This window comes from Oryza glaberrima, chromosome 5, assembly GCF_000147395.1.
Source record: "Oryza glaberrima chromosome 5, OglaRS2, whole genome shotgun sequence".
NCBI classification, from domain to species: domain Eukaryota; kingdom Viridiplantae; phylum Streptophyta; class Magnoliopsida; order Poales; family Poaceae; genus Oryza; species Oryza glaberrima.
Window position 1 is genome coordinate 854,196 of NC_068330.1, and position 27,465 is coordinate 881,660.

A 27,465-nucleotide genomic window follows, 5' to 3' on the forward strand; every position below is an offset into this window, starting at 1 on the left:
AAGTCTTAATATCACTGATTTTTTTTCAGCACACATAGCAAATTAACAGGTAAACATACTAGAGTACCAGTGTACCACACATAAAGTTGCTCTATTACTACAATAAGTACGAGAACATGTCCAGCTGCAAGCACAGGGCGGCTGGTTGCTTGAACTGGCCGGAGTACTAGCACCACTACTTCATCTCCATCTATTGCATAACATTCCTGCTCTTCTCAAATGTCAGATATCAAATCACTGATTATTTTATCTCAATATCAATCATGGGTGTATAACTGTAAACAATAATAATAGTCATCGATGCACATATGATCATATTTCAATCTTCTTTCGTGTCAATTGAAGTGGACCAATTATGTACATAAGTGAACTTCAGTTGAAAATGAAGCACATGCATGATGCATGGGTCTGCCACTATGGTATTCAAGAATGGAGTGGACACAGATATGTTCAAGCATTTGAATTAAAATCATAGCACATCTGCATGCCACTAGAGAAAGAAAAACTATGAAAGCTTGTTTCATGAGGTGAATGTACAAACACGGGTTGAAAAACCTATTTCAACTACAAAACATTGTGTCGGAATTGAGGCCTGATACACTGATAAGGTGGTGTCAACACATAGATTAATACAGCAACATGAAAGCTGGTCGCTGGATGCTGCTTTATACCCTGCAAAACAAGAAGAACCATCACCAAGGGGATAAGAGCATGGCTATGATAACACATGCTCTATGAAAATCTACCAGTATAATCGTGGAACATTTTTCTCTCTAAAGAATCTACCCTTTCAGATCACACTGGGAATATTAATGAGGATGCACGCTATAAAAAATAAAACATGCTTCTCACGCTCTATCTAGTTTTCTATGCTAAGCATTCCTGTTCTAATAGTGTTATAATACAGAATTCTCAGGAATGCAGAGATGTAAATGACCTATCGCTGGGACATATAAAGAATGTGATAAGAATTTCCAGATCAATCTGTTCTCAACAAACCTTAGCTAATGATCAGGGTCAGGATCGCCTTCCAAATCACCAGCAGAAGGGTCCTGAATTGCAGGATCCTCACTATCCTTATCTTCTCCTGATGCTGTAGAATCTGTCTTTTGTTTTTTCGCATCGCTTGCAGTAGGGGTACCATCATCCTCTAAATCATCGTTTCCAGGGTCTGCAGGATCCGACTCTTTCCTTGGTCTCTTCCATTTTTTGGTAGACGATGTGCCATCATCCTCAAAATCTTCCTCCTCTCTACCCCTGTGCAGGTAGGTCCACAATTTTTTGTCATTGTCATACAGTACACAAGGATCCCGCTCATAATGCAGACGATCAAGAGCACCGCTGACAACTTGGTTAACAGCAGCCTCTTTATTAGATTCTTCGTGGTTTAGATACTGTGAATCTTTGAGAAGTGTGCACACATCAGCTCTTGTTCCAGTTCTTGCAGGCAACCTGGCAGCAGCATCTCTTACAAGACAGAGAATAGTGACATGAGGAGGGCGATCAGGTAAGAGCATGGGGTGTCCCCTAGCTTTTGCTGTAGGCTTGCCACCTCCCCTTCTCAAGGGAGCAACTATAGATTTCTCCCCATCAGCAGCAGTATAGCAAAAGGCTCTATCAGGAATTGAGTACCTCAAAAATTCTTCACGCTGGAAATACGCTCTTGCTTCCTCCGAGCTTGGACTAATTGTGTTTAGACTTTTCTGGGCTCTAAGGTCCTTGAACCTTTCCTTCAAATCCAAGTTTGCAGGATCTGGTGCCGGAGGTGGTGGAAGGGATCCTATCTGCTTAAGGGTTTCCTGACCACTTTTCAGCCAGTTAGCAAATGCGTCAACCAACTTCACAAGCATTTTGTGTGGTATACCCCATGCATCAGGAGAAGTTTCTTCATTAGGATCACCATCTGAAGAACCAGAAGGCAGTGGGCCAACCCAAAGCCAGCTTTTGTTTGACTTGTCATAGGAAACCAGTGCTTTCCATCCCTTTGCACCTAGTGGAGCTGTTCTAGATGAGAGTATCTTTAATACTCCTCGAACTAAATCCTGAAGTGGCTCTTGTGTTTCAAGTATATTAGGGTCACCGGGATTTGATCTAATCCGAGTAACAATCTCTTGAACGGTGAACGCTGGCAAATTGCTCGGCATGGTCTGCTCTGCGGCACTGGCATCTGCAGTCTCGTGACCTTGTTGGGCTTTCTCTGGACCACTGGCATCTACAGCCTCATGACCCTGTTGGGCTTGCTCTGTTGCACTTGGATCTTGAGGCGTTTTGCAATGCTCTTCATTGTTGAAGCATTTTCTGCTCTCCTCCCTGTCAGGTTGCTTGGCCGACAGAGTATCCTCAGTAGGGGTGGCCATAGCCTTCCTTACAGCAGTTAGAAGATGCACAATAGAGAATGAAAACCCAGTGTGGATAGTTGGTGTGATTGGTACATATTTTTTCTTTGGTTTCTCAGGTTCTACCACTACCACATTTACTTCTGGCAAGACAGGAGCTGGTTCATCTACAACAACTGCATCCGTGACAGCCTCTGGAGCAGCTGGCTTCTTTTTACCTTTCTTCTTTGAGCTACTGCTGTTCTCCACCAACTTTGGAGCAGATGGCGCGTCCTCACCATGTTCGGCCGGGCTTGTAGCTTCAACCCTTCTTTTCTGCTTTTTGGATCCAGAGCTGCAACTTGCCAATGGCATCTTCTTTTTTTCAACATCACCATTAGAATCAACACAGCCTGATCCACTGGCTAGCCTCTCACCATTCTCTGGTGACCTGAGTGATTCATCAGCATTCTCATTGCTGTCAGGCAACTCAGTGTTTCCATGATCATGTGTATCGACACTGGCCATTACTTTCCGCTTTCTTTCACCCCTTGCTGCTGGAGGCCTCATCATTTCACTAATCTGTTCTGTCTCTGTGACATGCACATCACGTAAATAATCAGACTCTGTAACATTTACTCTGTGAGTCCCTTTACTCTGATAGGGTTCAAAATCTTCAGTAGCAGTTGGATAATTTACTTTGGAAGCTTTAGGAAGCTTGTTCAATTTTTTGGCACTATATGCTGGTCTATGAGACCCAGAATGGTGTTCTGGCTGCCTTTTAAGATCCATGTCCCCTCCACCTTCAAACTTTTCCGATGAATCGGATTCTGTCTCCTCACTCTGAGTGTAGACAGCATTGCTCCTCGAGTACTTCTGGCCAATTCTGTCATACTGACTAGTGGATTTACCTTTGATCTTCCCCGGTATCTTGCCTCTATGATCAGACCCAAAATTTGCATCACTAATTTGTTTCTCAATACTTTTATAAGACTTAACCTTCAGACCATGACCAGCTTGAGTTTTTCTGCTCCTGTAATCGCCTGCAGACTGCCCTCTCTGCCAGTCATTCATGCTACCGGCATAGCTACCAGCTGGCCAATCCATCTCATCCCCTTTCAGAGCTTTACTCGACATACCTTGTCCACCATACATCCAATCTCTGTCAGAGTACTTTGCATTCTTTGCTGTATCAAAATATGGACGATCATATGCTGCTGCTACGGTAACTCCCTGATTAGCATTGGCATTCCTGCCATAGTAGTAAGAAGAACCATTTTGGTTCTCGTGGTAGTTGTTCCCATACAAATTTCCATCATAGCTTGCAGCCAATTCCTTCTTTCCTGGCTTCGGCATTGGCCTATGAGAACGAATCATTCGCAAATCCCTGTCATCTCCCAACTCCTCGGAATGAAGGCCTTGCTGACTCCTGCGAGGCTTCCCTCTGCGCATGACTCCTGAATCATAGCCATAGGCGTTATCTTGGCGAGAAAGCTCGGAGAGTGCCATAGCAGCATCACGGCCAGCCCCTCCAATGTACTCCTCGCCCAAACCTTTTGGCGCTCCCAAGCGCAACAGACCCTTAGACTGCTCCTTCTCAGGCTTCCCTGATTTCTTCAATACTGTCTTATCAGGCTTCAGCCGCATCAAGGATGGGTCCCCATACTCCCTGCTCTCCGAGTCAGTCTCTGATCCAGCTCGGCCACCCAAACCAAGATGAGCTTTTTGCTGCTGCTGCTGCTGCTGCTGTTGCTGTGCTTTCATGGCATCCAGTGCCCTTAGCTTCTCGTTAATGTTGTACCCCTGGCAACCCTTCCAACAGTCCTTTACGTCCCAGAGACCCCGGACCATGGAATTGTGGTAGCTTTGCAGCCTGTAGTAATGCTTCCGCCGCTCTGCAAAGCGGGTACCGCGGCGATAAAGAGCAATCCTTGGGTCACATAGGCCTCCTTTGAGCCTGTCGAAGAGGGCAGCAAGGGGACTCCCGAAGTGGAAGTTGTCTCCCCTAAGTAGCTCGGCAAGCGTGCGCGCAAAGGTCTCCTGATCCATGTCAGGCAGCAGAGCGGCGAGGCGTTGCCGCTCCTCCTCGGACAGCAGGGTGTTCCACGCGTCGAGCGAGAGCACGTTGCCCAATCCGGCAAGGTCGTAGAGCTCGAGCGGCACGGCAACACTCTGGTCCCCAACCTGGCACATCTCGGACCCTGCCTCCCCGAGCTCCGTGATCTCCAGCTCGTCGGACCCCATCCCAGAGTCCTCCTCGTCTTCCTCCTCCTCCTCAACCTCGTCATCCTCCTCCTCCTCCTCCTCCATCCCAACATCGCCGCCGTTCTCCTCCCCGCCCGAGAAGTCGCCCGCATCGGACTCCTGCGACGGCGTCGCAGGTGACTCCTCCTCCTCCTCCTCCTCCTCCTCCTCCTCCTCCGTGGCATCCGGCGAGGCCTCCCCATCAAGCCTGGGGACCCTGCCGCCGCCACTGCTCCTCACGATCGCCATGGCCTCACCTCGCACCTGCGCCACCACCACAAACAAATAATCAAAACCGCAAGAAACCAACAGAGATCCAGAGACCAGTCAAAACCCTAGCCCACACAACCCCCCCAACCCAAATCCAACTCCACCGCAAAAAAAGAAGACCACCAACAAAAAAAATACAAGAAACAAACAAGAAGCTCACCAGAATCGCGGGAACCCGGCGGCGGGACGAAACACGAAACCCTAACCCTAGAGCGGCGGTGGGGAGAGGAGGGGGAGGGAGAAGAGAGGAGGAAGCCGCGGATAAATAGTGGGCGAGAGGGGGAGGAAGACGACGGCGACGTGGAGGGGCGGGGCGCCGTCGGATGCGGCCGCGGGAGTCCCGGATGGGGGAATACGGAGGAGGCGAGGGGGCGGGGCGCAAAAAAGGGGAGAGAGAGATGAGATATGAGATGAGATGAGATGGGCGAGTGAGTCGGGGGGAGGGGGAGGAGGGAGATAGACGGAGACGGAAAGGAGGAAGGCGAAGAAGAGAGGAGGAAGGGGAGGGGAAAGGGTGGTGGGAGCGGGTTACAGGGTGTGGGCCCCGTTAGCCCGTTTGGCTGCCCGGTGGGTCCCACCTATTGTTGGTTTAGCGGGTTTCTGGGTTTGCGCGGGAAGAGAATTGCTTGGGTTGATTTCCTGTCATTTGCATTCTCCTGCTGCTGGTTCTAGTAGAGGATTAGGAATTTAGGATAGGAGATACTCCATAATACCAACGTACCCCTTCCATTATAGAACATAATAACAGTTTTAGGATGGATAAATATCCTAATATTACGAATTTCGACATGTTACGAATCTGGATATGAAATCTATTTAGATTCGTAGTAGTATAATATATCTCATACATTCAAAATCTCTTATATTTTGGGGTGAATGGATTAGTTATTAGGTGCTTGTACAAATGATTAACTTTTTTATCAGCGTCAAAGATAGAATGTTCAAATGTATAAGCAAACAGTTCTATGCACTTGATGTTCTGTTGACTCTGATCAATAATTTTATTACTAGTAGTTCATCTCAATGAGTTCTATTGCGTTGTTTCACCTCTATCACTGTGATATTGCTCTCCCAAAATAGTCGGCTTGAAAATGATTATATTGTATTATCAAATTGTCATATATGTACATATATTGATACGCTTTATTATCTATAGAAGAGTTGACAACTTAGGGGTATTATTACGGAAGAGTTAACAACTTAGAAGTATTGTTACGGGAATGCTAGGGACTAGATCCTATCTCCCGTCCACGTACAGGACACCCCAATTCCTCAAATGGAGCCGGACTTGCTCCGCTCTAATGTTCTTGTCGCCCCCAACCAATCCTCCCCCTCCGCTTGGACCAACTCATCCTTTCCAACGACATTAGCGCTATAATTCTTCGATGGCACTGTCGTGTCAAGAAGAGTGTAGGGTGAACAATGTGCAGAGATCACGGGGAAGCTCATTGTCGGGTGCAGTGGCGGATTTAGGCCATTTCCGTGGGGTCGGCCGACCCCGCAGCTTTTTGAAAAACGTCCTATAAACCTCAATTTTCAGGTATAAATTTAAAAGAATTTAGAGAAATGATCTCACTTAAATACAAAACCACTAGTAATTAATCTCACATGTTTAAATTCTTGGCTCCGCCACTGGTCGGGTGACCAGCTTGACTAATAGCAACCCCTTATTATTATTATGTTGTGTTGTCGTTACTATTCGTTAGGTTGGCTCTCATATTGAAATTTTGACTCCACCACTGATCTAAAATACCATGAACAGTATATTGAAAAGAATACAAAATAGCATCCGCCATTGCTCTAAAATATCATTAATTGTACATTGAGGGAACACCTAATAGCATTCACCACTTCTCTAAAATATCATGAACCCTATATGGAAGAAAATACCAAAAAGCATTTACTTGTGAACTTCTTGTGTGTATTAAAAAAAACTCTTTTGCTGTCACCAACCTATGTGAAATGTAATCCAATTTGCATATACAAGAAAGCCAGACAATTAATTTGAAAATACAGTCATGAAAAAGAAAAGATTACTACCATCACGATAACACGTGAGAGACTGGCCCAGTAATGAGTGGGCCCTAACTTCTAATGGCCGTCACATAAGGAATAAGTTCATCTGTGGTCCCTTAATTTTACACCAAATCCGATTTTTGTCCTTTAACCACAAAACCAGATACAACTAGTCCCTGAACTGTCAAAACCGGTACAAATGAGATCCCTCGGCGGTTTGAAAGGCGGTTTTGGTTGACGTGGCGCCTATGTGGCTAGTTTGACTAGGTCTCTATCTCACGTGGCAATGATGTGGCGCTTACGTGGCAATTATATCTCAGAAAAATAATAAATAACCGTGGGTCCACATGTCAGCTACACATAAAAAATAATTTAAAAATGGTGGGACCCACATGGGCCCACATGTCAGTGACAAAAAAAAATGGTGGGGCCCATGTGGGCCACACATGTCATTCCCTCTCAGCTCTCCCCCTTCTTCCTCAACGCGTCATCTTAGGGCACTTCTCGTGCCGCGGGCTGTCTCACAGCCGTCGTCGTCCCAGTCCCCGCTGCCTCCGATGACGGCGGCGGCCGAAGCATGCTGGCCGAGCGCCGCAGCGGCAGGCCACAGGTGGAACGGAAGGGTAGGCGCAGCGGCGACGACGGCAGGCCGCGGGCGGCGGAGGTGGCCGAAGGAGGAGGAGGCAGAGGAGGAGGTCGCCAGCGAGCGCGACAGCTCTTCTTCGCGGGAGCATCTCCTCCGACCGCGTCCGACCGCCGCACAAGGAGCCGCGGAACAATTTGAACAAACGAGCCATTTCCAGTTGATGACACGATCTGCAAGTAGTATCATCTAAAACAGATATTAAAACAGCACTAAAAAACACATAAAGGATCAGCACTGGAAATTTCATTAACCATAGTCCTTGTCCACGCCGACGCCGACGAAGCAGTCCGCGGCGCTGGCGATGAAGCGGCGAAGGGAGCCCGGGACGTGGTCGGTGTGGAGGAGCGGGAAGATGAGGCACCTACGGTCGACGCAGAGCTGCAACAGCGCGACAGGGTTCTGCGCGGGGCTGCGCAACGGTGGTGGACTGGTGGCGGCGGCCGCCGTGGCAGGGGCGCGCGGCTGGGCGAGATGACCTCGATGGACCTCGGCGGCTCTCCCTCTCTCTTACTTTTCTGAGGTCGGGGCGCAGGGAGAGAGAGGGATGCAGGACGTGTGATGACGCCGAACTAGCCGAGGCCGCCGAGGATGGCGAAGAAGAGGTCGGGGTCGGCGGAGGGAAGAAGAGGAAGAGCCGAGAGGGAATGGCATGTGGGGCCCACGGGGGCCCCTCCCTATTTATTTTTTGTTTCGCTGACATGTGGGTCCACGTAGGTCCCACCATTTTTAATTTTTTTTGGTAGCTGACATGTGGACCCACTGTTTTTTTATTATTTTTTGAGATATAGTTACCACATAAGCGCCACGTCATTGCCACGTGGGATGGAGACCTAGTCAAACTAGCCACGTAGGCTCCATGTCAGCCAAAACCGCCTTTCAAACCGCCGAGGGACCTCATTTGCACCGGTTTTGACAGTTCAGGACCAGTTGTATCTGGTTTTAGGGTTCAAGGACAAAAATCGGATTCGGTGTAAAATTAAGGGACCTCAGATGAACTTATTCCGTCACATAATTAGCCTGGCCCAACAATGCTAACCTCTGGCCCATCTAAACCCTTCGGGAAAAATCTGAGCCGTCCATTCTCCATCGCTTCCATCGCACGGTCTCCAGCACCCTGCCCTCCACTGCGGAAATTGCGGAGCATTCCAACCCAACCCGACCCGATCCATGGCCGCCGCCGCCGCCGGCGACTGGACCGTCGTCCGCCGCCGCGGCCGCCGCCGAGGTGACGCGGCGGGGGACGCCGCCTCGCAACCGGACGCTCCACCGCCTCTCCCCGTCACCCCGATCCCCTGGTCCCCCTCCGACCCCTCCCTGGACCCCGCGCGCGTCTCCCGCCTCGTCGACCGCGCCCGTGCCGCCATCTCCCGCGTCGCCGCCTCCCGCCTCTACGGGCGCCTCCTCCTCCCGGGATCCCCGCTGCGGCGCCGCCTCGCCCTCCTCGCCCCCACGCGGCTGTCGCTTCTCGGCGTCGGCAGCTTCGAGAACTCCCCCTCATCCCGCCTCCAGCTCGCGCTCGCCGCGCTCCTCCGCCGCGACCTCCTCCTCCTCCCGGAATCCTCCGCCCACGCCGACCTCTTCGACCCCGTCCTCTCCGCGGCCGAGTGCGCCGCGGCGGCGGCGCTGGGCTTCACCGTGCCAGGCGTCAACGACGGGTGCCGCCGCCGCGCCGACGAGCCCACCCTCTTCTACATGCCACACTGCGAGGCGTCGCTCTACGATGCCCTCCTCGCCGCCAACTGGGAGCCATCCTCGCAGCTCCGCCATGTCTGCGTGCTCGGCAACAGCTTCCGCAACTACGCGATCCAGGCGGAGGAGAACAGATCGGGCCCCGCCGCCAGGGCCAAGCACGTCCTCGCGGCGGAGCGGTTCGCGTGGGAGGAGCGGGTCAGCGAGAAGGGCGGCGTGGATGACGACGACGACGACGTGTTCAACCGCGCGTTCAACGAAACGAGCTGGCATTTCTTCGAGGTGGATGACGCCGCCGACTTGGCTGCCGCCGTCGCCTCCACCGGAGGACGGAGATAAGTTCCGAAGTACTCTTCTTAATTTCAGTACTTGTGACTGTAATTGTAAGAGCATTGTTTGTCCAATTGGATGCTTTTGGTGATCAATACTCGATATTTACATCTTAATTAGCTACACCGTGTTACTTAGTTGGTTGCAAATCTATACATTTTTACATTGATGTGGTGTTAGTTTGATTTGCTATTCTGAACTCTGAAGAACACATGAGAACCCTACCTTCCAGGCATCCATTGACCACTATACACTGAGTAATGAATAACAAGCTGAATAACTGACTGAATGTGAGTCTAGCATAATGATTTCTAGGTAGTATATTCGCAAGGATTTCTATCTGGTCAATAAGATACAAATCCACAAACAACATGTTTGCTGTTCTATAAGACTTCTTTGCCTGTAGTCTGTAGAATCTAGCAGAAAATATTTCCTTGTCAATCCTGTTGTTACATATTGACATTTCTTCGACGTATTCGCATGATAAGAAATAGAAAAGGACATAATTCAAGGACTAGGAAAGAAACAATATTCGATGATTATGTATCTACCTAAAAGTATATCGCCTGGCCTAAAGAGTAAAAGGTTAACTTCTGATCCCATAATTGATAATTCTAATGGAAATTTTATTGATTTTAAGCAAGTTTATCTTAAAGTGAGCGTGCGAGTGCTAACTGTACGCACCAGCATTTCGAATGATGGATGTTGTGCTTACAGAGAATGAGCTTGGGATAAATTTTTCTAAGGCTCTAAGCTACTAGAAGCAATGCTCGTTGAGGTCAGTGAATGCTGCAAAACGTGTGTGTACTTACTAGGAGTACTTAGCATTTCAAATATATTGCTTTAGGCTGTGCACACACCAAAATGAAGTAGAAGTAAGAAACCGTCAGTATGTTATTGTAACATCGACCTTGCAGTTAGCATGTACTTTGCTCATTGCAATATGGAGAAATTAGAATCACAAGTACCTAGAATTAATACTGTTGTCTGCATTACGTACGTAGATTGCCGTGCTAGAAATATGTGCCATAGTTGGGAATAGTAGAAAAAAAAATCAACCATTACTTGTTATCTGCAAGACAAACAAGCTAGGTAGATCTCCAACTGTTAATTTCCTTGAGTTGATGATTAAATACATGTTATTAGTTCAGCGTGATTTCTGGCTACAAGAAGTAAGCTCAAATAAGATGCTGCACTTGTTTTTTTATGGATAGCAAGGTTTTGGATTCATGTTCATAGGGGAATAAGTTCACTTTAGGTCCCTCTGTTTATCGCTCAGTTTGATTTTCGTCCCTAAACCACAAAACCGGGTACAACCCATCCCCCAACTTACGAAAACCGGGCAAACGAGGTCCCTCGGTGGTTTTGATAGCGGTTTTGGCTGACGTGGCGCCTACGTGGCTAATTTGACTCGGTCTTCATCTGACGTGGCACTGACGTGGCGCTTACGTGGCAATTTGATCTGAAAAAAATAATAAAACCAGTGGGACCCACATGTCAGTTTCACACACAAATAGAGGAAAAAATGGTGGGACCCACATAGGCCCCATATGTCATCCTCACTCCTCTCTCTATCCTCTCTCTCCCCTCTTCTCTCTATCCCTTCTCTCTCTCCGGCCGATGGAGCAGGGCGAGCGGCGGGCGACGGGTGGGGCGGGGCGTGGCCGACGGCGGGTCAGGTCGCGGCGCGCCAGCCATTCTCCCGCAGCGCCTCCTTCTTCGCGGGGAAGGCGGCGAATCTCCCCCATCGTCCTTCGGATTGCCGGCGGCGGCGGTGGCTAGCGCCGCCCCCGTGGTGAGGTCCATCCCGCCGGATAGCTTGCGCTCGGTGCTCCAGGCCTTGGTGTCCGACGAGTAGGACCGGCATGCCGTGAAGCTACGACGCTTGTAGAGGACCAACAGGCGGAAGGCGGCGGGACCTGGTGGGAGCGGATCGGTGGAGTCCTGGAGATCGTCGGCGGTGAGCAGCGCGCACGCGTAGAGCCCGGGCTTGTCCTTCCCGGAGAGGACGGGGAGGAGGATGGCCATTTCACCGGTCATGGGGTTGCACACGACGAGCTTAATGTTAGTTAAATCTTGCATGCATGTAGCTACTAACTGTTAGCTATCGGTTTCAATTCTGTTATTGCATTGTGCATGAGCTTCCGGTCTATGGATGCCATGCATGTAGTGGTAGTCATGCCGACCTTGGCGATCGGAGGCGTGAGCACGTTGTTAGGATCGTGGGCATGGACGCGATTGTACCGCGACGTGGGAACGCATCCAATGCACTCACCTGCATAATGAAAGGGAGAAAGAAAACCAGAAAAGGTGCAGCTTCATCGCACCACACTCAGCGTGTTTCCTCGTGTTTGCGTGTGTTTCCACAGCTTGTTCGTCGATCACTTAGGGAAACCTGTCACTTAAGGGCGGCGGAGCTCGACGACGAGGCGGGAGTTCTTGAAGAGGCTGAGGTTGTCAAACACCCTGTCAAGCTCGCCGCCGTCGAACCTGGAGGAGGCCGAGAGCAACGGGACGAACCGAGGCGGCGCGACCGAGGAAGACAAGTCGTCCTCGTGGGTCTGGTGGAAGAAGCCGACGGCGAGGTCGCGGATGAGGTGGCTGGAGGGCGGCATGGAGCGGCAGATGTACACCGCGTTGCCGGTGAGGTGGTGACGAGGCGGCGCCACCGCCTGCAAGTGGCGCGGTGCACCGGACGAGGTCGTGAAGATCCAGCGAGCTAGCCGCAAACACGAGGAGGAGACCTGACCTAGCCCGCCGTCGGCCGCTGCCCCGCCCCGCCCCGCTCTGCCGGCCAGCCGCTCCGCCCCGCCTGTCGCCCGCTTCTGCCGTCGCCGCTCGCATTGTTCCATCGGCCAGAGAGAGAAGGGATAGAGAGAAGAGAGGAGAGAGGATAGAGAGAAGAGGGAGAAGTGAGGATGACATGTGGGGGCCACGTGGGTCCCACCATTTTCCTCTATTTGGGTGTGAAACTGATATGTGAGTCCCACTTGTTTTATTTTTTTTCAGATCAACTTGCCACGTAAGCGCCACGTCAGTGCCACGTCAGATGAAGACCGAGTCAAATTAGCCACGTAGGCGCCACGTCAGCTAAAACCGCTATCAAAACCGCCGAGGGACCTCGTTTGCCCGGTTTTCGTAAGATGGGGATCGGTCGTACCCGGTTTTGTGGTTCAGGGACGAAAATCAGATTGGGCGACAAATAGAGGGACCTAAAGTGAACTTATTCCGTTCATAGGGCATGTTGGAATAGGGGCTCTTATCCAAACATTGCCTTAGGTCGGCCCATTTAGATAGGGAGATTGATTTGGACTCAATCTTTCCAAGCAATCCCCCTTGTCCGAAGAGGTTAGATGAAATTACGTCAGCCCTTAGAAATGGTTGCTCTGCTCTTTTGCTTGCATATTGATTTGTGAACGTGTCCCAGAATACAACTTAGTCCCAAATCTTTGTGTTTACTAAACAGTACTAGGTAGTCCCTCCGTTTCAGAATATAAGTCATTCTAGCATTTTCCACATTCATACTGATTCTAATGAATCTATTAGAATCAATATAAATGTGGGAAATGCTAGAATGACTTACATTGTGAAACGGAGGAAGTAATTGATAAAAGTAGAATGGTGCCTCTTGCCTTCGTTCATTTATGCTTTGGGTGCTAAAAGCCTAAACCTTACATTTTTTTTCGGTGTCCCCTTTAATTGACATAGTGCCCTGACGATGTTGCAGTCCACCATAGGCCCATCAAGTTGGGCCAAAACCAGGCCCATGTCAAGGCCCAGCTTACACATATCTCTGCCCTGCGTCCCCTGAAAAGAATATGTGGCCTGTGCTTGGTCCAAATGATGCAGACCTGTTGCGCCAGTGTACTGCAGAACAAATAGGAAATTAAGCTGTAAAAGCTTTGCAAACTTTTTGAAACCTAGCTTTGCAAACTAATGCTTCGGTAAGTTAGTACAAACTGCTTGGCTACTTGCTAGTAGTTGCTTGCTATAACTCACTAGTTACTCCAGTTGCCATAGATTGATTTTGCACTATTATGTAATTCTGTTTTTCTGGTGAAGAGTACCACCTCAAAAGATGGTGTTTCAGGCATTAATGCCACTCACTTCGTAATCCGTTTCTTTAATGGCATACGTCCTTAATTTGCCATTCTAGGGTAGATTAACTGTTTTAGACAAACGGCACAGAGTATATTACTCCTAGTTGTACCATGCGTGCAGGACAGCAAGAGAACATCTTCTGAATCTACTTCACTGTTTGTGCTCTGCTTCAATTTGTTTGTCCCACTGGTTGGGATAGGGATGGTTTGGCCAATAAAATGTGATTAAGTTGGCAGATGTCTAGGACGATATATAACTATATACTAGCTAGTAATCCAGCATGCAGCAAGAGAGAGTCAATGGGTGACAGGATTCTAAATGAGATTTCAGATCGACGCATGGGAACCCTGCAGAGTGGGAAGGGGATCGAGCATGCAGATGCAGAGCTGCATCAACATCAGCACAGTAGCTAGTGTGGGACTGCATGCTGGGCACTGTGCTTGTGTAAGGTGGGGGAGAGATATTGACAACACTTGGAATGTTATGGGTAGAGACAAAATATTAAGATTGCCTTGCAGTTGCAGTACGGTGTACACATATACTCCCTCCATCCCTAAATGTTTCACGCCGTTGACTTTTTTAAATATGTTTGACCGTTCGTCTTATTCAAAAAATTGAAGTAATTATTAATTCTTTTCCTATCATTTAATTCATTGTTAAATATACTTTTATATATACATATAGTTTTACATATTTCACAAAAGTTTTTGAATAAGACAAACGGTCAAACATGTCTAGAAAAGACAACGGCGTCAATCATTTAGGGAAGAGGGAAGGAGGGAGTATTACATATGCAACGACACACTGCACTACAGGGTTTGGGTGGTCCTCTCCTCTTCTCTTCTCTCTCTGTGTATCTCTGTCTGCACCGGCCTCAGGCTGCAGCCATACAGTAGGAGATACAGTAGGTTGGCCATTGATCTAGCTACTCGGCGTGCATGACACAGCCAGTCTCTCTTCTGCCTGCCTCCATCCTCCACCATGGATGATGCATCTCTCTCTCTCTCTCTCTGTTTTTTTCTTCAGTGCAGTGCAGTGAAATGCAATGCGATGGCCGGTGGCGTGAGGGAGAGGAGAACTGAGAGGAGAGGAATGAGGTGGATATGATTTAAGAGATGATGAGGGAGTGGTCACATCACAGGATCCCCAGTAGAGATCCTTCGTCTACATATGCATGTGTGTGTATGCAGTATACTGTATTGCAGTATGCAACAGACACACACACACACAAACATGTACAGAGAGAAAAGAAGACAGAGGCATGGCCATATAAGTAACCATACGCACACCTACATATGTAGTAGTAGGAGCACAGCACATGGTGACTAGTGTAGCCTGCAAATTTTGTCACCTTTTGTTACTCTCTTCTGCTCTCTCTGTCTACTTATATTACATGCATGCATGTGTTCTCTCTCTCTCTCCTGTACGTCTATCTTGCCATGCCATGCCTTGCTGCTGCTTTGCATTGTACTGACCAGTTTGTAAGCTACCACCATGCAGCATTGCATATAGTGCAAATGGTGCATGTCAAAAAGTGTACTGCAGCTTTCGGGCCTTCGGTTCCCTTCTGTTTTACATGCATCGCCATGGCCTCTTCTTCTTCCTCCTTCCATGCACACTGCCATTGCTGTCCCCTTCCAGAGATCTCTCGATCTAACCCCTCTCTGTCTCCAAAGTCCCAAATCTTTAACCGGTGTGTGCTTGGGTGTGCCTGCCTTTTGCAATGCTACACTTCTTACGTGCATGACGTGAAGCTAGCTAGCATGCGCCTTCGTAATTGGTGAAAACGTACCTAGCTACTATCTCCTTCCCAAAATATAACAACATAGAACTAGACGTGGCACATCTTTATACTATGAATATGAACAGATAATCTGTTCACAGCCTATACAAATTTATAGTACTGTAAGTCTATCTTGGTTTATAGTATTATGATGTGTCTTGTTTGGTATAAAGTTACTATATTTTAGGACATATGAGTAAGGAGTACATACGTACCTACTGCTTTTTGAATGCATGCGTTACTCCCTCTGATCGATCTATATGGCCATACGTGCATGCCTGCCTGTCTATGAGGTATTGTCCAATCACAGGTTTTAGTTGGCCAGCCAGATTAATTATGGTTTGCTCTGGATCGAGTAGTAGTTTGTTAATTAACTTAGAGCTTTGTTTGAAACTGTCGGTAAAATCAGGTACAATAATATCTTCTCATGTTAATTTGGAACTAATTAATAACTCAAATCAAGAAAGGTCGCATCACGCATTACTTCCATGCACAACTAATTAAGAACTGATCGAACTCCAGTTTTTCATTTCCAAAAGAAAGTGATGATCGAATCCATGTGTAGGAAGAATCTCAGTTAATTATGTTAAGTCCTGTTTAGATTTTAACTTTTTTTTAACTTCTAACTTTTCCGTCACATCGAACTTTCCTAAACACACAAACTTCCAACTTTTCGGTTACATAATTCCGATTTCTTCAAACTTTTAATTTTGACGTGGAACTAAACATAGCCTTAGTACTACTGCTTCCCATGCTTGCTGTTTTCTTTTAGAAACTTTGATGCAAGATCTCAGTCCAGCACGAAGAAGTAGCTAGAGAGGCCACTTCTGAAAAGAGCAACTGAAAATAAATAAAAGGTGTCCCCCTCTACTACATGTAAGGCACACACAGCTATATCTAGACATGCATGTAATTGCACCATGATGAAGAGAGCAATATATGCATAGGCTTCTGCAGCTTCTGCCAATACACATGCATGTAGCTAGGTACGTAGCTAGCTAGCTGCTCATATGCATACATGCTGATATTCATGTACGTATGTATATTGTATACTTGTATATTTGCATTAGCATTGCACACAGATCGATCTCAGACACAATGAATGTGTGTATGTAGTATATAGTATGTGTGTGAAGAGCTAGCTAGCTAGGAGCTGGAGAGAGATGGAACAAGAGAGATCGACAAGATGTTTATTTCACATGCAGATGACTTCAATATGCATATGCAGTTATGCGCAGCTCGGCAGGCCATAAAAGAGGGGGCTGGAATCTGTTTTGAATTGGAGTTGAGCTATAGCAGCCTTGGTCGATGATCAGTGAGTGAATACTACTCCAGCTACTGATCGATCATCGGGGGGCATGGTAGTACTGCTGAATTCTTGAAGAAAGAATTGTAGTATGTGCACAATGAATGCCTAGTTATTAGCAGTGCAGGAGAGACGAAAGGATACTCTATGTTTTGTTTCTGTCAAGTTATTGCACTAGCATCAGTGTACATGTTTGTGTAGGAGAGGCCGAGTTACTGCATGCAGAACGAAGCAGCATGCAGGCCAGTAGCAGCAGCAGCAGCTAGCTAGCCCGGCCCTTTTATCAGGCAGAGATAAAGTTTTTTGCTGCTGCTGGTGTGCATGTTGTACTGTATCAACATTTCAACCTTTCAGCAAGCAGCATGGCTACCTAGGGTCGTCGTAGTACGTCCTGTGTGAAGAAGAGTGTCCTCTTCTAAAATTCACTCACTTCTCCTCTTTCTCACTGGCCTGCAGGAATTGATATGATGCTGCATGCTTTCTGTGTAAGCAGCCAGTGCAAGACTAGCAATATTACTATACTATTATTCTTCGAGATGCATGGAATCGTCAGGTCAGAGAGGGAGATAGTATATATCAGCCCCAAGAAATGTTCTGGGTTGGCTTGGCTTATTGTACATACAGTAGCAGTTAACTGCTGCCTCTGCACTGCATGCATGTTTGATTCAATTCGTCTTTGGTACAAAACATAATATACTTTTGGGTACACACCTCCAGAGATCTCTCTGCATCTCTACTACTATCAGCTCAGCTTCATGGCTTTTGTCATCGCCTCACGTGAAGAAAGACAGCAGCCTGCATGTATATGTATGATCTTCTCTTCACACATGAGTAATGGATATAGAGCTAGCTTGCTACTGTAGTAGGATCCACATAACTGCACCCGATCTTCCTACTCGCTGTACTTTCTCAAGCTCTAATGTCTCTATCTATGTTCATTCTGTTTTAAATTTCTCTGTGCTAGCTTTCTTATCCTTCTGCCAAATTAAATTTAAAGGTAGTAGGAGTAATAATTATGTGGCTGTCACTTCGCAGGTTGTACATACAAACTCTTAACTAGTTTGCAGATTAATTTAAATTAATCTTGCAAACTGAGGAAGGATGCATGATCGATCGAGGAGGTGATGGGGAAAGCTAGAAGACAAAGGTAGCAGGCAGCAAGAAGGTGGTGATCAAGAAACAAGAACGATGGATGGAATGGATGCATCGACTATGTCCGGCGTGAACACACTCTCTGACAGATATTAACTTTGTCAACTTTGTCGAGCCATGCAGCAGGATCGATCGATCGAGGAGAGGAATGAATAGAATCAATCAATTAATTATTGGCGCCGTGGAGGATCTAGGAGATCGAAGATCCATGCCATTGCATGCATGACGACGTTGTTGTGGCTAGCACCAGCATCGACGATACAGTACTGTACATGGATCGTATTCCCGAGACCCAGACATCCAGAAACCAGGCTACTATTGCTGCTGCTACTACAACAACACAACTCTGGTAAGATAGACGATGCTACTACAACAACAATTACTGTTGCCATTGCAATATAGTACTGTTCAAACAATAAATACATGTCTATAAACTCATGGCATCTTTGGTCAACTCCCCTCTAGCTAGCTAGAGCTAGCATCTTCTGATCTATCAAATCAGATGCATATATATATTGAATCAAATCACTGCTTGCTAGGTACACACACGGCAGGCGCAGGCTGGGAATGCACAGGGAAAATTAGCTGCTGCTACTGCTACTACACCTTAGGAAGCCGTATGTGTCTATTGCTGCAGTACTGAAGCTGCACACAACACATGCGATGTACTGCCGCTTGCCACGGCATGTTTGATATCCTGGTAAGTACCGAATTTACGCCCTCTGATCCAGCACTTGTGGCACGGATTCTGCAGCGTTATGCTGTTGTTAATTTTTTGCTGCTGCTGCTACTGCTACTGCTGCGTGCTGTCTTTTTTGTGTTCGTTCGAGCTATGAGATGGTGTTTGGATCAGATAGGATGTTTGGACATTAAGTTAAAGTATTAAACATAGACTACTTATAAAACTAATTACATAAATAAGAGTTAATAATTCACGCGATAAATTTATTAAGCATAATTAATCCATAATTAGCACATGTTTATTGTAGCATCACATAGGCTAATGATGAATTAATTAGGCTCAATATGTTCGTCTCGCGAATTAGTCTAGGGTTATGGAATGTGTTTTGTTAATAGTCTATATTTAATACTTATAATTAGTGTCCAAACATCCGATGTGACAAGAACTAAAAATTTTTAGTCCCATCCAAACAGCACTGTACTAGACAAAGCATGCACGAGATAATCGAGCTTACTGTTTCAGAGTACACGCTGAGAACTACACACAGTAGAGCGCGCGCACACACCATAATACCATATATCTCCATTGTCCTGAGCTGCAACTAATATATCTGAATCTATGCACATGTTTTAATCTACCGCCAGTGTAGTACAATAATGCATCCGCGCATATGTATATACGAGGTGAGTAAAGTTTTATTTAGCCCCACTCTGAATTTTCTTAAATTTTTGTAAATTTATTGTACATGCGTAGTACGTGTCAGATTTTGTCAAATATACAGTGTATATATTCGTGTGCTTTAAATTAATTAATCTAGAGATATACTAGCTTAGTTAGCAGTTTGATTAACTTGCATATATACACATTCATACCGACGTATATGCACGCATATATAAACTCTACTATATACGTTTGTATGCCTGCATATAGTAGCTAGCAACGACATAAAGTGGTGATGTAATAATCTATAACGTAGTATGAACTCTGAACATGCGCATATTGTATACTTGTAAATATGACTTAAAAGTTGTAATTAAACAAGCTATACAAGAGGAGTAGCTCCAAATGATCAATGACCTAGCTATTAACAACCTCAGTTAGTTACCTCTCTCAGCAGCTGGTACACTATAGCTAGCTATACTTGTTTGGCACATTATTATAATTTATAGGTCCACTCACTACTCCCTCCGTTCTAAAAAACTAACCTAGTACTGTATGTGACACATTCTAATACTATGAATATGAATATATTCAGATTTGTAGTACTAAAATATGTCACATCTAGTTTTATATTAGTTTTCTATGGGACGGAGGGAGCTAGTACTAGTCAGCACATTGCATTGGCACTAGTAATAGTAGTATTTGATACACATCTAGTAGGAGTATAAGGGTGTGTTTAGTTCATGCTAAAATTGGAACGATGTGACGGAAAAGTTGGAAGTTTGTGTGTGTGGGGAAGTTTTGATGTGATAGAAAAGTTGGAAGATTGAAGAAAAATTTTGGAACTAAACTCGGCCTAAGTTAATTATATTAGGCAGTTGCCTATATCACACCATTACTTCTAGGTACTTCGTTAGTTCGTTACTAGGCCAAGCTAGCTATAGCTGCTAGCAGCCAGATGTTGGAGCGAGGTTTGCAATGATGCTCCAATGAGTAGGAAATATAGTGTGGCACTGTGACAGGCCAAAAGAAGAAGTGAAGAAAAAAAAAAAGGAAAGCAGAAACAAATCCACATGCGTGTGCATTTGTATATATAGCTAAGCTAGATTACCATTGCTTTGCATATATGGTATATACGTACGTACATATATTTTCTGTGTATATTGCTAGTACTAATTACTCCCTCCGTGCTCGTAAAGGAAGTCGTTTTGGACAGCGACACGGTCTCCAAAACACAATTTTAACTTCTTATTTCTATAAAAATATTTATTAAAAAGTGATATATGTATACTTTTATAAAAGTATTTTTGAAGATAAATCTATTCATATAATTTTTACATTTTTGAACTCAACAACTTGAGAGTTATTCATGATTTATATTTTCAATATTTGACTTATTAAATATTGTCCTAAACGATTTTTTTATGAGTACAGAGGGAGTATATAGTACTCTATTACAAAGATACGACGATGCGTGGGTACATGTACATGTGCATCATCTCAGCTCAGCATATATATGCATCATATGCCTGTGGCTGTGGATGTGGTGTCCTAGCTAGCTTGTGAATGTGATCTCTCATGCATGCACCCACAGCTCCAGCCAGTTTGTGACGCCTGACGGCTTACAAGACTAGTCACGCCTGCCTGCCTGCCTGCCTGCATATCCTAGCTTCTGGATTCAGTTAACGTAACGTTACTTGAGTTCAGATCTGTGTTCAGACAACACATCACATGTATAGTACTCCTGTATGCATTTCGATCGATCGATATATATCTATGCATACATTATCTTCTCTTCTGTGTTTATATAATACTCCCTCTCCGTTTCAGGTTATAAAACGTTTTGACTTTAGTCAAAGTTAAACTGTTTCAAGTTTGACTAATTTTATAGACAAATACACTAATATTTATAATACTAAATTAGTTTCATCAAATCAATAATTGAATATATTTTTATAATAAATTTGTCTTAGGTTGAAAGTGTTACTACTTTTTTCTATAAACTTGGTCAAATTTTAAGCAGTTTAACTTTGATTAAAGTTAAAACGTCTTATAACCTAAAATGGAGGTAGTAGTAACTAGTAGAGTAGTAATATATACCTTGCCTTAATTTTATTGAGGAATTAGCTGTATAACGCATGTCTTTTACAAAATTTCTTGGATCGATCGATGGATCTATCTTGTTGGTGCGTAAATATATGCATGTGTAGGTTTTGATTTGATTCCGTGCGTGCTGTCAAACATTTCTTGCAGCAGGCCGGACGGCCGGCCGGTCGATTCCTAATTAATCGTCCTAACTCCTATACTGCTGCTACCTGGAGTAGCTAGCAACCCATATGATCGACACACACACACCAAGCGGAAATGTTAACTCATCAGAAACATGTTTGAAAAGTCTTCGTTATGATATATATAGTATCGACTTGTACAGTCATTTACCAAAAATGAACTAAAGAGACTCCTTGTTAATTTGAATGTTTTCGCAGACTAGCTTTGTTTGAATTTATATGCATGCCTGCATATGGTTCCAGGTCTGGATTACTACCACTATTCTAAAATATAAGTATTATTTCTTCGTATTTTTCAAAAAAATTTTAAAAAAACACGCAAGAATGCTTATATTTTAGAACGGATGAAGTACCATCTATCTTTTGTAGGGTAAACTACATGTTTTTTTAGAACTATGAACACAAACATACACAAAAACGGTATGAGATGTTGGCTGAAATGGTTTTTTTTGCCTTTTTAATCATTTCATTGAACGTGTAATTAAAGAAAGGAATGGTCAAATGTGTGTCCTAAATAGATAAGTAAAAGGAACAATTAGTAACATATATAGTCATGACAGTCCTAAATTAAATGACTGGCAAGCTAGCTGGCTACATGAATATATGTTTAGCCTTGCACTAACTTGGTAGTACTGTCTCATTGATCTCATGCTTAATCAATATGGCCTGCACTCCTAGCTCTAAGTACTGTTGCAAGCAAGCAAGCTTGCATATATATATAATCTCTGTGACGTGTGTAGTACAGTAGGGCAAATAGGGGACTATCGTATCTTTGTGGTCTGCACGCAGCAAAAAACGCGGATCGATCGATATTTTTAATTAATTTGCTGGACCATGCATGCCATATGGGGTCCATTTTAACTAATAATAACTCCCTGTCTTGCATACTATCATTCTATAACTGATTAAAGTAATTGATATATTTATGGTTTTGCAGGTATATTCTCAGGCTACTTGATCTTACGTATGTTTTGTCTGGCAAGTTTTTTCCTTTTAAACTACATCAGTACATTAAGTATCGCCTTTATTTGGATCCAATTAATTTAATTAAGTAGGAGTACATGCAGTTGAGTTTTCAGACCCACTTTAATTTGTGAGAAATGATTGCCTGTGTCCGATCCCAAAATTTTATTTATAATATTTATTATGAAGTTTTGCACGCACGTACAACAATGCATATGGTATGCCCTTGTACTGTTTTCTCCTGAATTTTTACGTGTTTCTTGAATTATCAAAATTTAAGCATGCATGTTTTTAGCTTTTTTTAATAAAATAATACAAGTGCTTAACAACATGCTAAGGAGTAGTGTACATATGAAGATCTAGCTCTGACTTTTCCAGCTAATTAATGTTAAGTTTTACTCCTAATAAATGTACTTCTTTCTCTGCCCTGTGCCTCGCTAGCTCAAAGTTTTGGTTTAAAACCTGGTGTCTATGAATATATATACTTCCTCCATTCCAAAATGTAAGGCACAACCACCCTTAACTTAAACACTAATAAATAATTTCATAGTTTGGATTACCCTAATAAATAGAATGCATGCACCTAATAAAATTAGAGATATATCTTGATAGTGGTGGATTTAAATAAAAATATTTTAGTGAAAAAGATGTGCTAGTTAATGACATACATGCATGCATGTACGCTTATATTATGAAACAACTTTAAAAATAGTTGTGCCTTATATTATGGAATGGAGAAAATACTAGCTTAGGAGTACTATTATACGTATATCTTTAGTTTGTAAGATGCCAAAAAATTATACCTAGTTTGTCTTAAAAAGGTATCTATATATACTAGAAAGGATACCTACTAATTTTAATGCACAAAAATCTATTACTAAGCTAATAGGGGTATATATTTTTTCAGCTAATAGGAAGAAGAATCAAAGTCGTTCAAAATTTGACCTAATTAAGTTGACTAAAAATATTTTTTTCCTTAACCCAAGTTACAGTATTTCCTAGTACTAAGAAGATGTTAATGTTTGTACTAGTATTTTTTGGGGGAGTATGTGAGCTAGGTACAGAGAGAACCAGAGAGAGATTAATTACTGTAATTAATTGGATGTGATAGATGATGCGACAGTAAATAGTGAGTGCGAGTGTCGTGCTATGCATGTGTGTAGGGGCAGGGAGAGGCATCATCACCTCATAATTTCTCAGTTTTTGGCAGTGAGCCGAAATCCTAGACAGATTTCCAGAATCCTACGTGTAATTCTCTTCTTAAATGCAATCTGATGCATGCTAGCTACAGCTATAGCTGCTGCTGCAGCATGCATTTAGTTTTTCTTTTCTGTTCTTTTGCCCTTTCCTCTCTGCTTCTCTAGCTATAGTTCTGTCACTCTCGTGGAGGACGTCGTCCATGGCGTGGCAGGGAAAGACGTGACGTGTTAATTAAATCACTAGTAGCTTCTCTTCATGCGGTTGAAAATTCAAGTGTACTGTATTTTAATTTCATAACAAGATTGTTCAGTATACTCCGTAATGGCCTACTACTCTCTCGCGGACCAAGAAAAGATCAACTGGGACGACAGCTACTTCTTTCATCATAAAATATAATCAACTTTTATTTCTTTTTTACAAAATTTATATTTTTAGAATTCACGTAAGAAGTTCATATTTGATGATTCACCTATACTCTAGGAATTAACAATCTGGCTCTGTCCCTGGCCCTCCGTTTTAGGTTATAGGATTTTTTTTAAGTTTGATCAAAATCAAACTATTTCAAATTTAACTAAGTTTATAGAAATAGTACTCCAGATTCATTGTACTAGGATGTGTCCTATCCAGTACAAGGTTGCTATATTTTGGGACGGGGGAGTAATATTTTTGAACCAAGATAAATTTATTATAAAAATATATTTAATTATTAATTTAATAAACCTAATTTGGTAATATAAATATTACTATATTTGTCTATAAACTTAGTTAAACTTGAAACAATTTGACTTTGTCCAAAGTCAAAACGTCATATAATAAGGGATTTTGTTATACAACGGATGGGGTAGTATTTAGGAGTCCATAGTTTTTATTCTTAAGGACCGAATGATATTAATGGTTCTTTTTCAAAAAAAAAAAAACACACGCCTTGCTTGATTTCTACCCAAACTATATCAAGAGCATGAACAGATGCATGCATGTCTAGGTATGCACGTTAAGTAGTAGTCCTAGCGGTGGAGTGAATTCTGAGAGCACAATCGATCGATCGGAATTGATCAGAAGTATATATAATGTGCTAACTTAATTATAGCTGCAACGGCCATCGATGATCCTGATGGATCTGATCTGATGCAAATTAGGCATATTATATGCAAATTAAAGCACGCCAGGCACGTATATAGTACGTACTACGGGGGCTTGATGGATTAATCAGGAAATCTATCACACCACAGTACGTACATACACACACATATTTTTCTCATTCAATATCACTCTTCTCTCTATCTAGATAGTGAGACACATGAGAGAATGAGAGGTCTAGAGAGAGAGAGAGATGATATCATTGTTTTGAGAAGTGTATCTTTATTCGGCCTCTACATCTAACTGGACAATATATGCAACCTTTTTTTAATTAGGAACTTAGCCTATCAAATAGAGAACTTAGCCCTTAAATAACCCAATCTGAAATTCGCTGTTATGAAAAGATTTGAACTCAGGATTTTAAGGTGCTAGTCAGCTAACTGCAATCCTCTCACATGCATGTAGTATAGAGACGATGGAGTTGTGGACTTGTGAATTGGCGGTTTGCTATAAAGTAAACCCTTGGGCTACAGTCGTTGCAGCTGCAGCTCAGCTCAGGAGCAGCATACCATTATATATCACTCACTCACCTCTCGCTGCCTCAGCCATAGTACAAAAAACCGGACCGGACCGGCGGTTGAACCGGAAAAAACCGGAACCAGCACTCTCACCGGCTCGGTTTGCTCTAAAGACCGTCCATGCAATTGAACCGGTATAAACCCGGTGAACCGGACGGTTTTTGCTTAAAACCGGCGACCGGGCTATACTAAACCGGCAGGTCAGCTAGTAGATGGGCCGGCCTTCTAAGGCCCACTTCACTTCCGGCGGCCCATGTTCGTTTTATTGCCTAAAAATGAGAAAAAGTGCTGCTTTGGGGGTTTGAACTCTAGCTGGCAAGGAGCTAGAATGTGATCCTCACCACTAGGCTAACATAAGCTCCCTGTTTGAAGGTAGTTATGTATAATATATGATGGTTCCGGTTCAGCATTAGACCGGTTGACCCAGCGGTCCAACCGGTGAACCGATGAACCAAGGGTCCAAGCGGTTCGATGACCGGTCCGGGTTTTTCTACTATGGCCTCAGCTCGCAACCAACAAACTCCTCTTTTTCTTCTTCTCCTAGTACCCTTTCTGTCTCCTCACCGGCAATCCTCCCGTCCGGCCACCGACGACACAAGAAAACCTAGCTACCTAGGTAGGACAGGAGGAGGGATATATGGCGCCGGCGGTGCAGCAGCAGCAGAGCGGCGGCGGCGGCGGATCGACGGGGGCAGCGGCGGTGGTGTCGACGACGCGGTGGTGCCCGACGCCGGAGCAGCTGATGATGCTGGAGGAGATGTACAGGGGAGGGCTCCGGACGCCGAACGCGGCGCAGATACAGCAGATCACGGCGCACCTCTCGACGTACGGCCGCATCGAGGGCAAGAACGTCTTCTACTGGTTCCAGAACCACAAGGCCCGCGACCGCCAGAAGCTCCGCCGCCGCCTCTGCATCTCCCACCACCTCCTCTCCTGCGCCCACTACTACCACCACCACCTCGCCGCCGCCGCCGCCGCCGTTCCGCCGCCACAGCTTCTGCCGCCGCTGCACCCCTCCTCCTCCTCCTCCTGCGGCGGTGGCCTCATCGACCACGCTAATTCCCTTCTCTCCCCCACGTCGGCGACCACCCCCACCTCCGCCGCCGCCGCAGCAGCAGCAGCAGCTTACACCACCAGCTACTACTACCCCTTCACCGCCGCCGCCGCACCGCCACCGCCCAGGACGTCGCCGGCGGCGAGCCCCCTCTTCCACTACAACCAGGTACGTAATGGTGTAACCTAACCTAGCTAGCTAGCTAGCTACTAGCTAATCATTGCTTAATCGATCATGTCGCGTCGCAGGGAGGCGGCGGCGTGGTGTTGCCGGCGGCGGAGGCGATCGGGCGTTCGTCGTCGTCGTCGGACTACTCGCTGGGGAAGCTAGTGGACAACTTCGGGGTGGCGCTGGAGGAGGCGTTCCCGGCGCAGCCGCAGCAGCCGGCGACGACGATGGCGATGACGGCCGTCGTCGACACTACGGCGGTGGCGGCGGCGGCAGGTGGCTTCTGCCGGCCGCTCAAGACGCTGGACCTCTTCCCCGGCGGCCTCAAGGAAGAGCAGCATGACGTCGTCTAGCACTAATTAGCTACTACTACTACTGCTCTTAATTACTTTATTAATTAACATGCATGATGGATGGATGGGTCGATCCATTATTATATATTAATTAACCATTTCTCTGTCTCCACAAATTTCTGCTTAATTCAGAATTCAGAGTTACTCCTAGCTAGCTATAACTTCTTTTTTTTCCCTTTTTTTGAGAAAGACTTCTTGTTTGCTAGTGTTAATGCATGCTTAATTTCTTTCTCTCTCGATCTCTAAATTTACTTTTTTTTTCTCTATAGTTAATTATAGCTAGCGTTAGATTGTACGTGTACTAGGTGATACGAACGTGAGCACGTACGTCAAGCTAGCATGCAGAGGATCAAATCGAGGTCGGTTGTGCACTTGCATTGACTAATTAAGTAGTACTCCATCCGGCCGTTTAATTTGCTTTCTACAAGGTACTACTATTATATTATAAAGTTATAAATATCAAAGTGTGTAAATTAAATTTGACCACTACAGATACTTATAAACCGTTTTGTTAATATGCTATATGGAGTAGTATATACCAACAAAAGTAGTACTCTAATATTATATGAAAATACATGGAAGTAGTATTA

At 44.9% G+C, this 27,465-nt stretch overlaps 3 protein-coding genes and 1 long non-coding RNA gene across 4 annotated transcripts; 3 read left to right on the plus strand and 1 right to left on the minus strand.

Annotated features, from left to right (window-relative positions):
* Positions 1-315: 315 nt before the first annotated feature.
* LOC127774392 (uncharacterized) lies at positions 316-5,245 on the minus strand. Its single transcript, XM_052300623.1, has 3 exons — positions 4,990-5,245; positions 1,000-4,823; positions 316-672 (listed from the first exon to the last, which is right to left on the minus strand). Exon 2 carries the CDS (start codon positions 4,806-4,808, stop codon positions 1,005-1,007), a length of 3,804 nt encoding a protein of 1,267 aa, XP_052156583.1. The 5' UTR covers positions 4,809-4,823; positions 4,990-5,245; the 3' UTR covers positions 316-672; positions 1,000-1,004.
* A 3,395-nt stretch (positions 5,246-8,640) lies between these two features.
* On the plus strand, positions 8,641-9,762 carry LOC127772989 (protein SENSITIVITY TO RED LIGHT REDUCED 1-like). Its single transcript, XM_052298993.1, has one exon. The coding sequence runs from the start codon at positions 8,659-8,661 to the stop codon at positions 9,517-9,519; it is 861 nt and encodes a 286-aa protein (XP_052154953.1). The 5' UTR covers positions 8,641-8,658; the 3' UTR covers positions 9,520-9,762.
* A 7,973-nt stretch (positions 9,763-17,735) lies between these two features.
* LOC127773114 (uncharacterized) lies at positions 17,736-22,634 on the plus strand. Its single transcript, XR_008017510.1, has 3 exons — positions 17,736-18,201; positions 18,392-18,552; positions 22,420-22,634. It is a non-coding gene; the product is annotated as an uncharacterized LOC127773114 (long non-coding RNA).
* A 2,995-nt stretch (positions 22,635-25,629) lies between these two features.
* On the plus strand, positions 25,630-27,112 carry LOC127774450 (putative WUSCHEL-related homeobox 2). The gene is made up of 2 exons (XM_052300703.1): positions 25,630-26,522; positions 26,603-27,112. The coding sequence occupies exons 1-2, from the start codon at positions 25,938-25,940 to the stop codon at positions 26,873-26,875; spliced, it is 858 nt and encodes a 285-aa protein (XP_052156663.1). The 5' UTR covers positions 25,630-25,937; the 3' UTR covers positions 26,876-27,112.
* Positions 27,113-27,465: the final 353 nt, after the last annotated feature.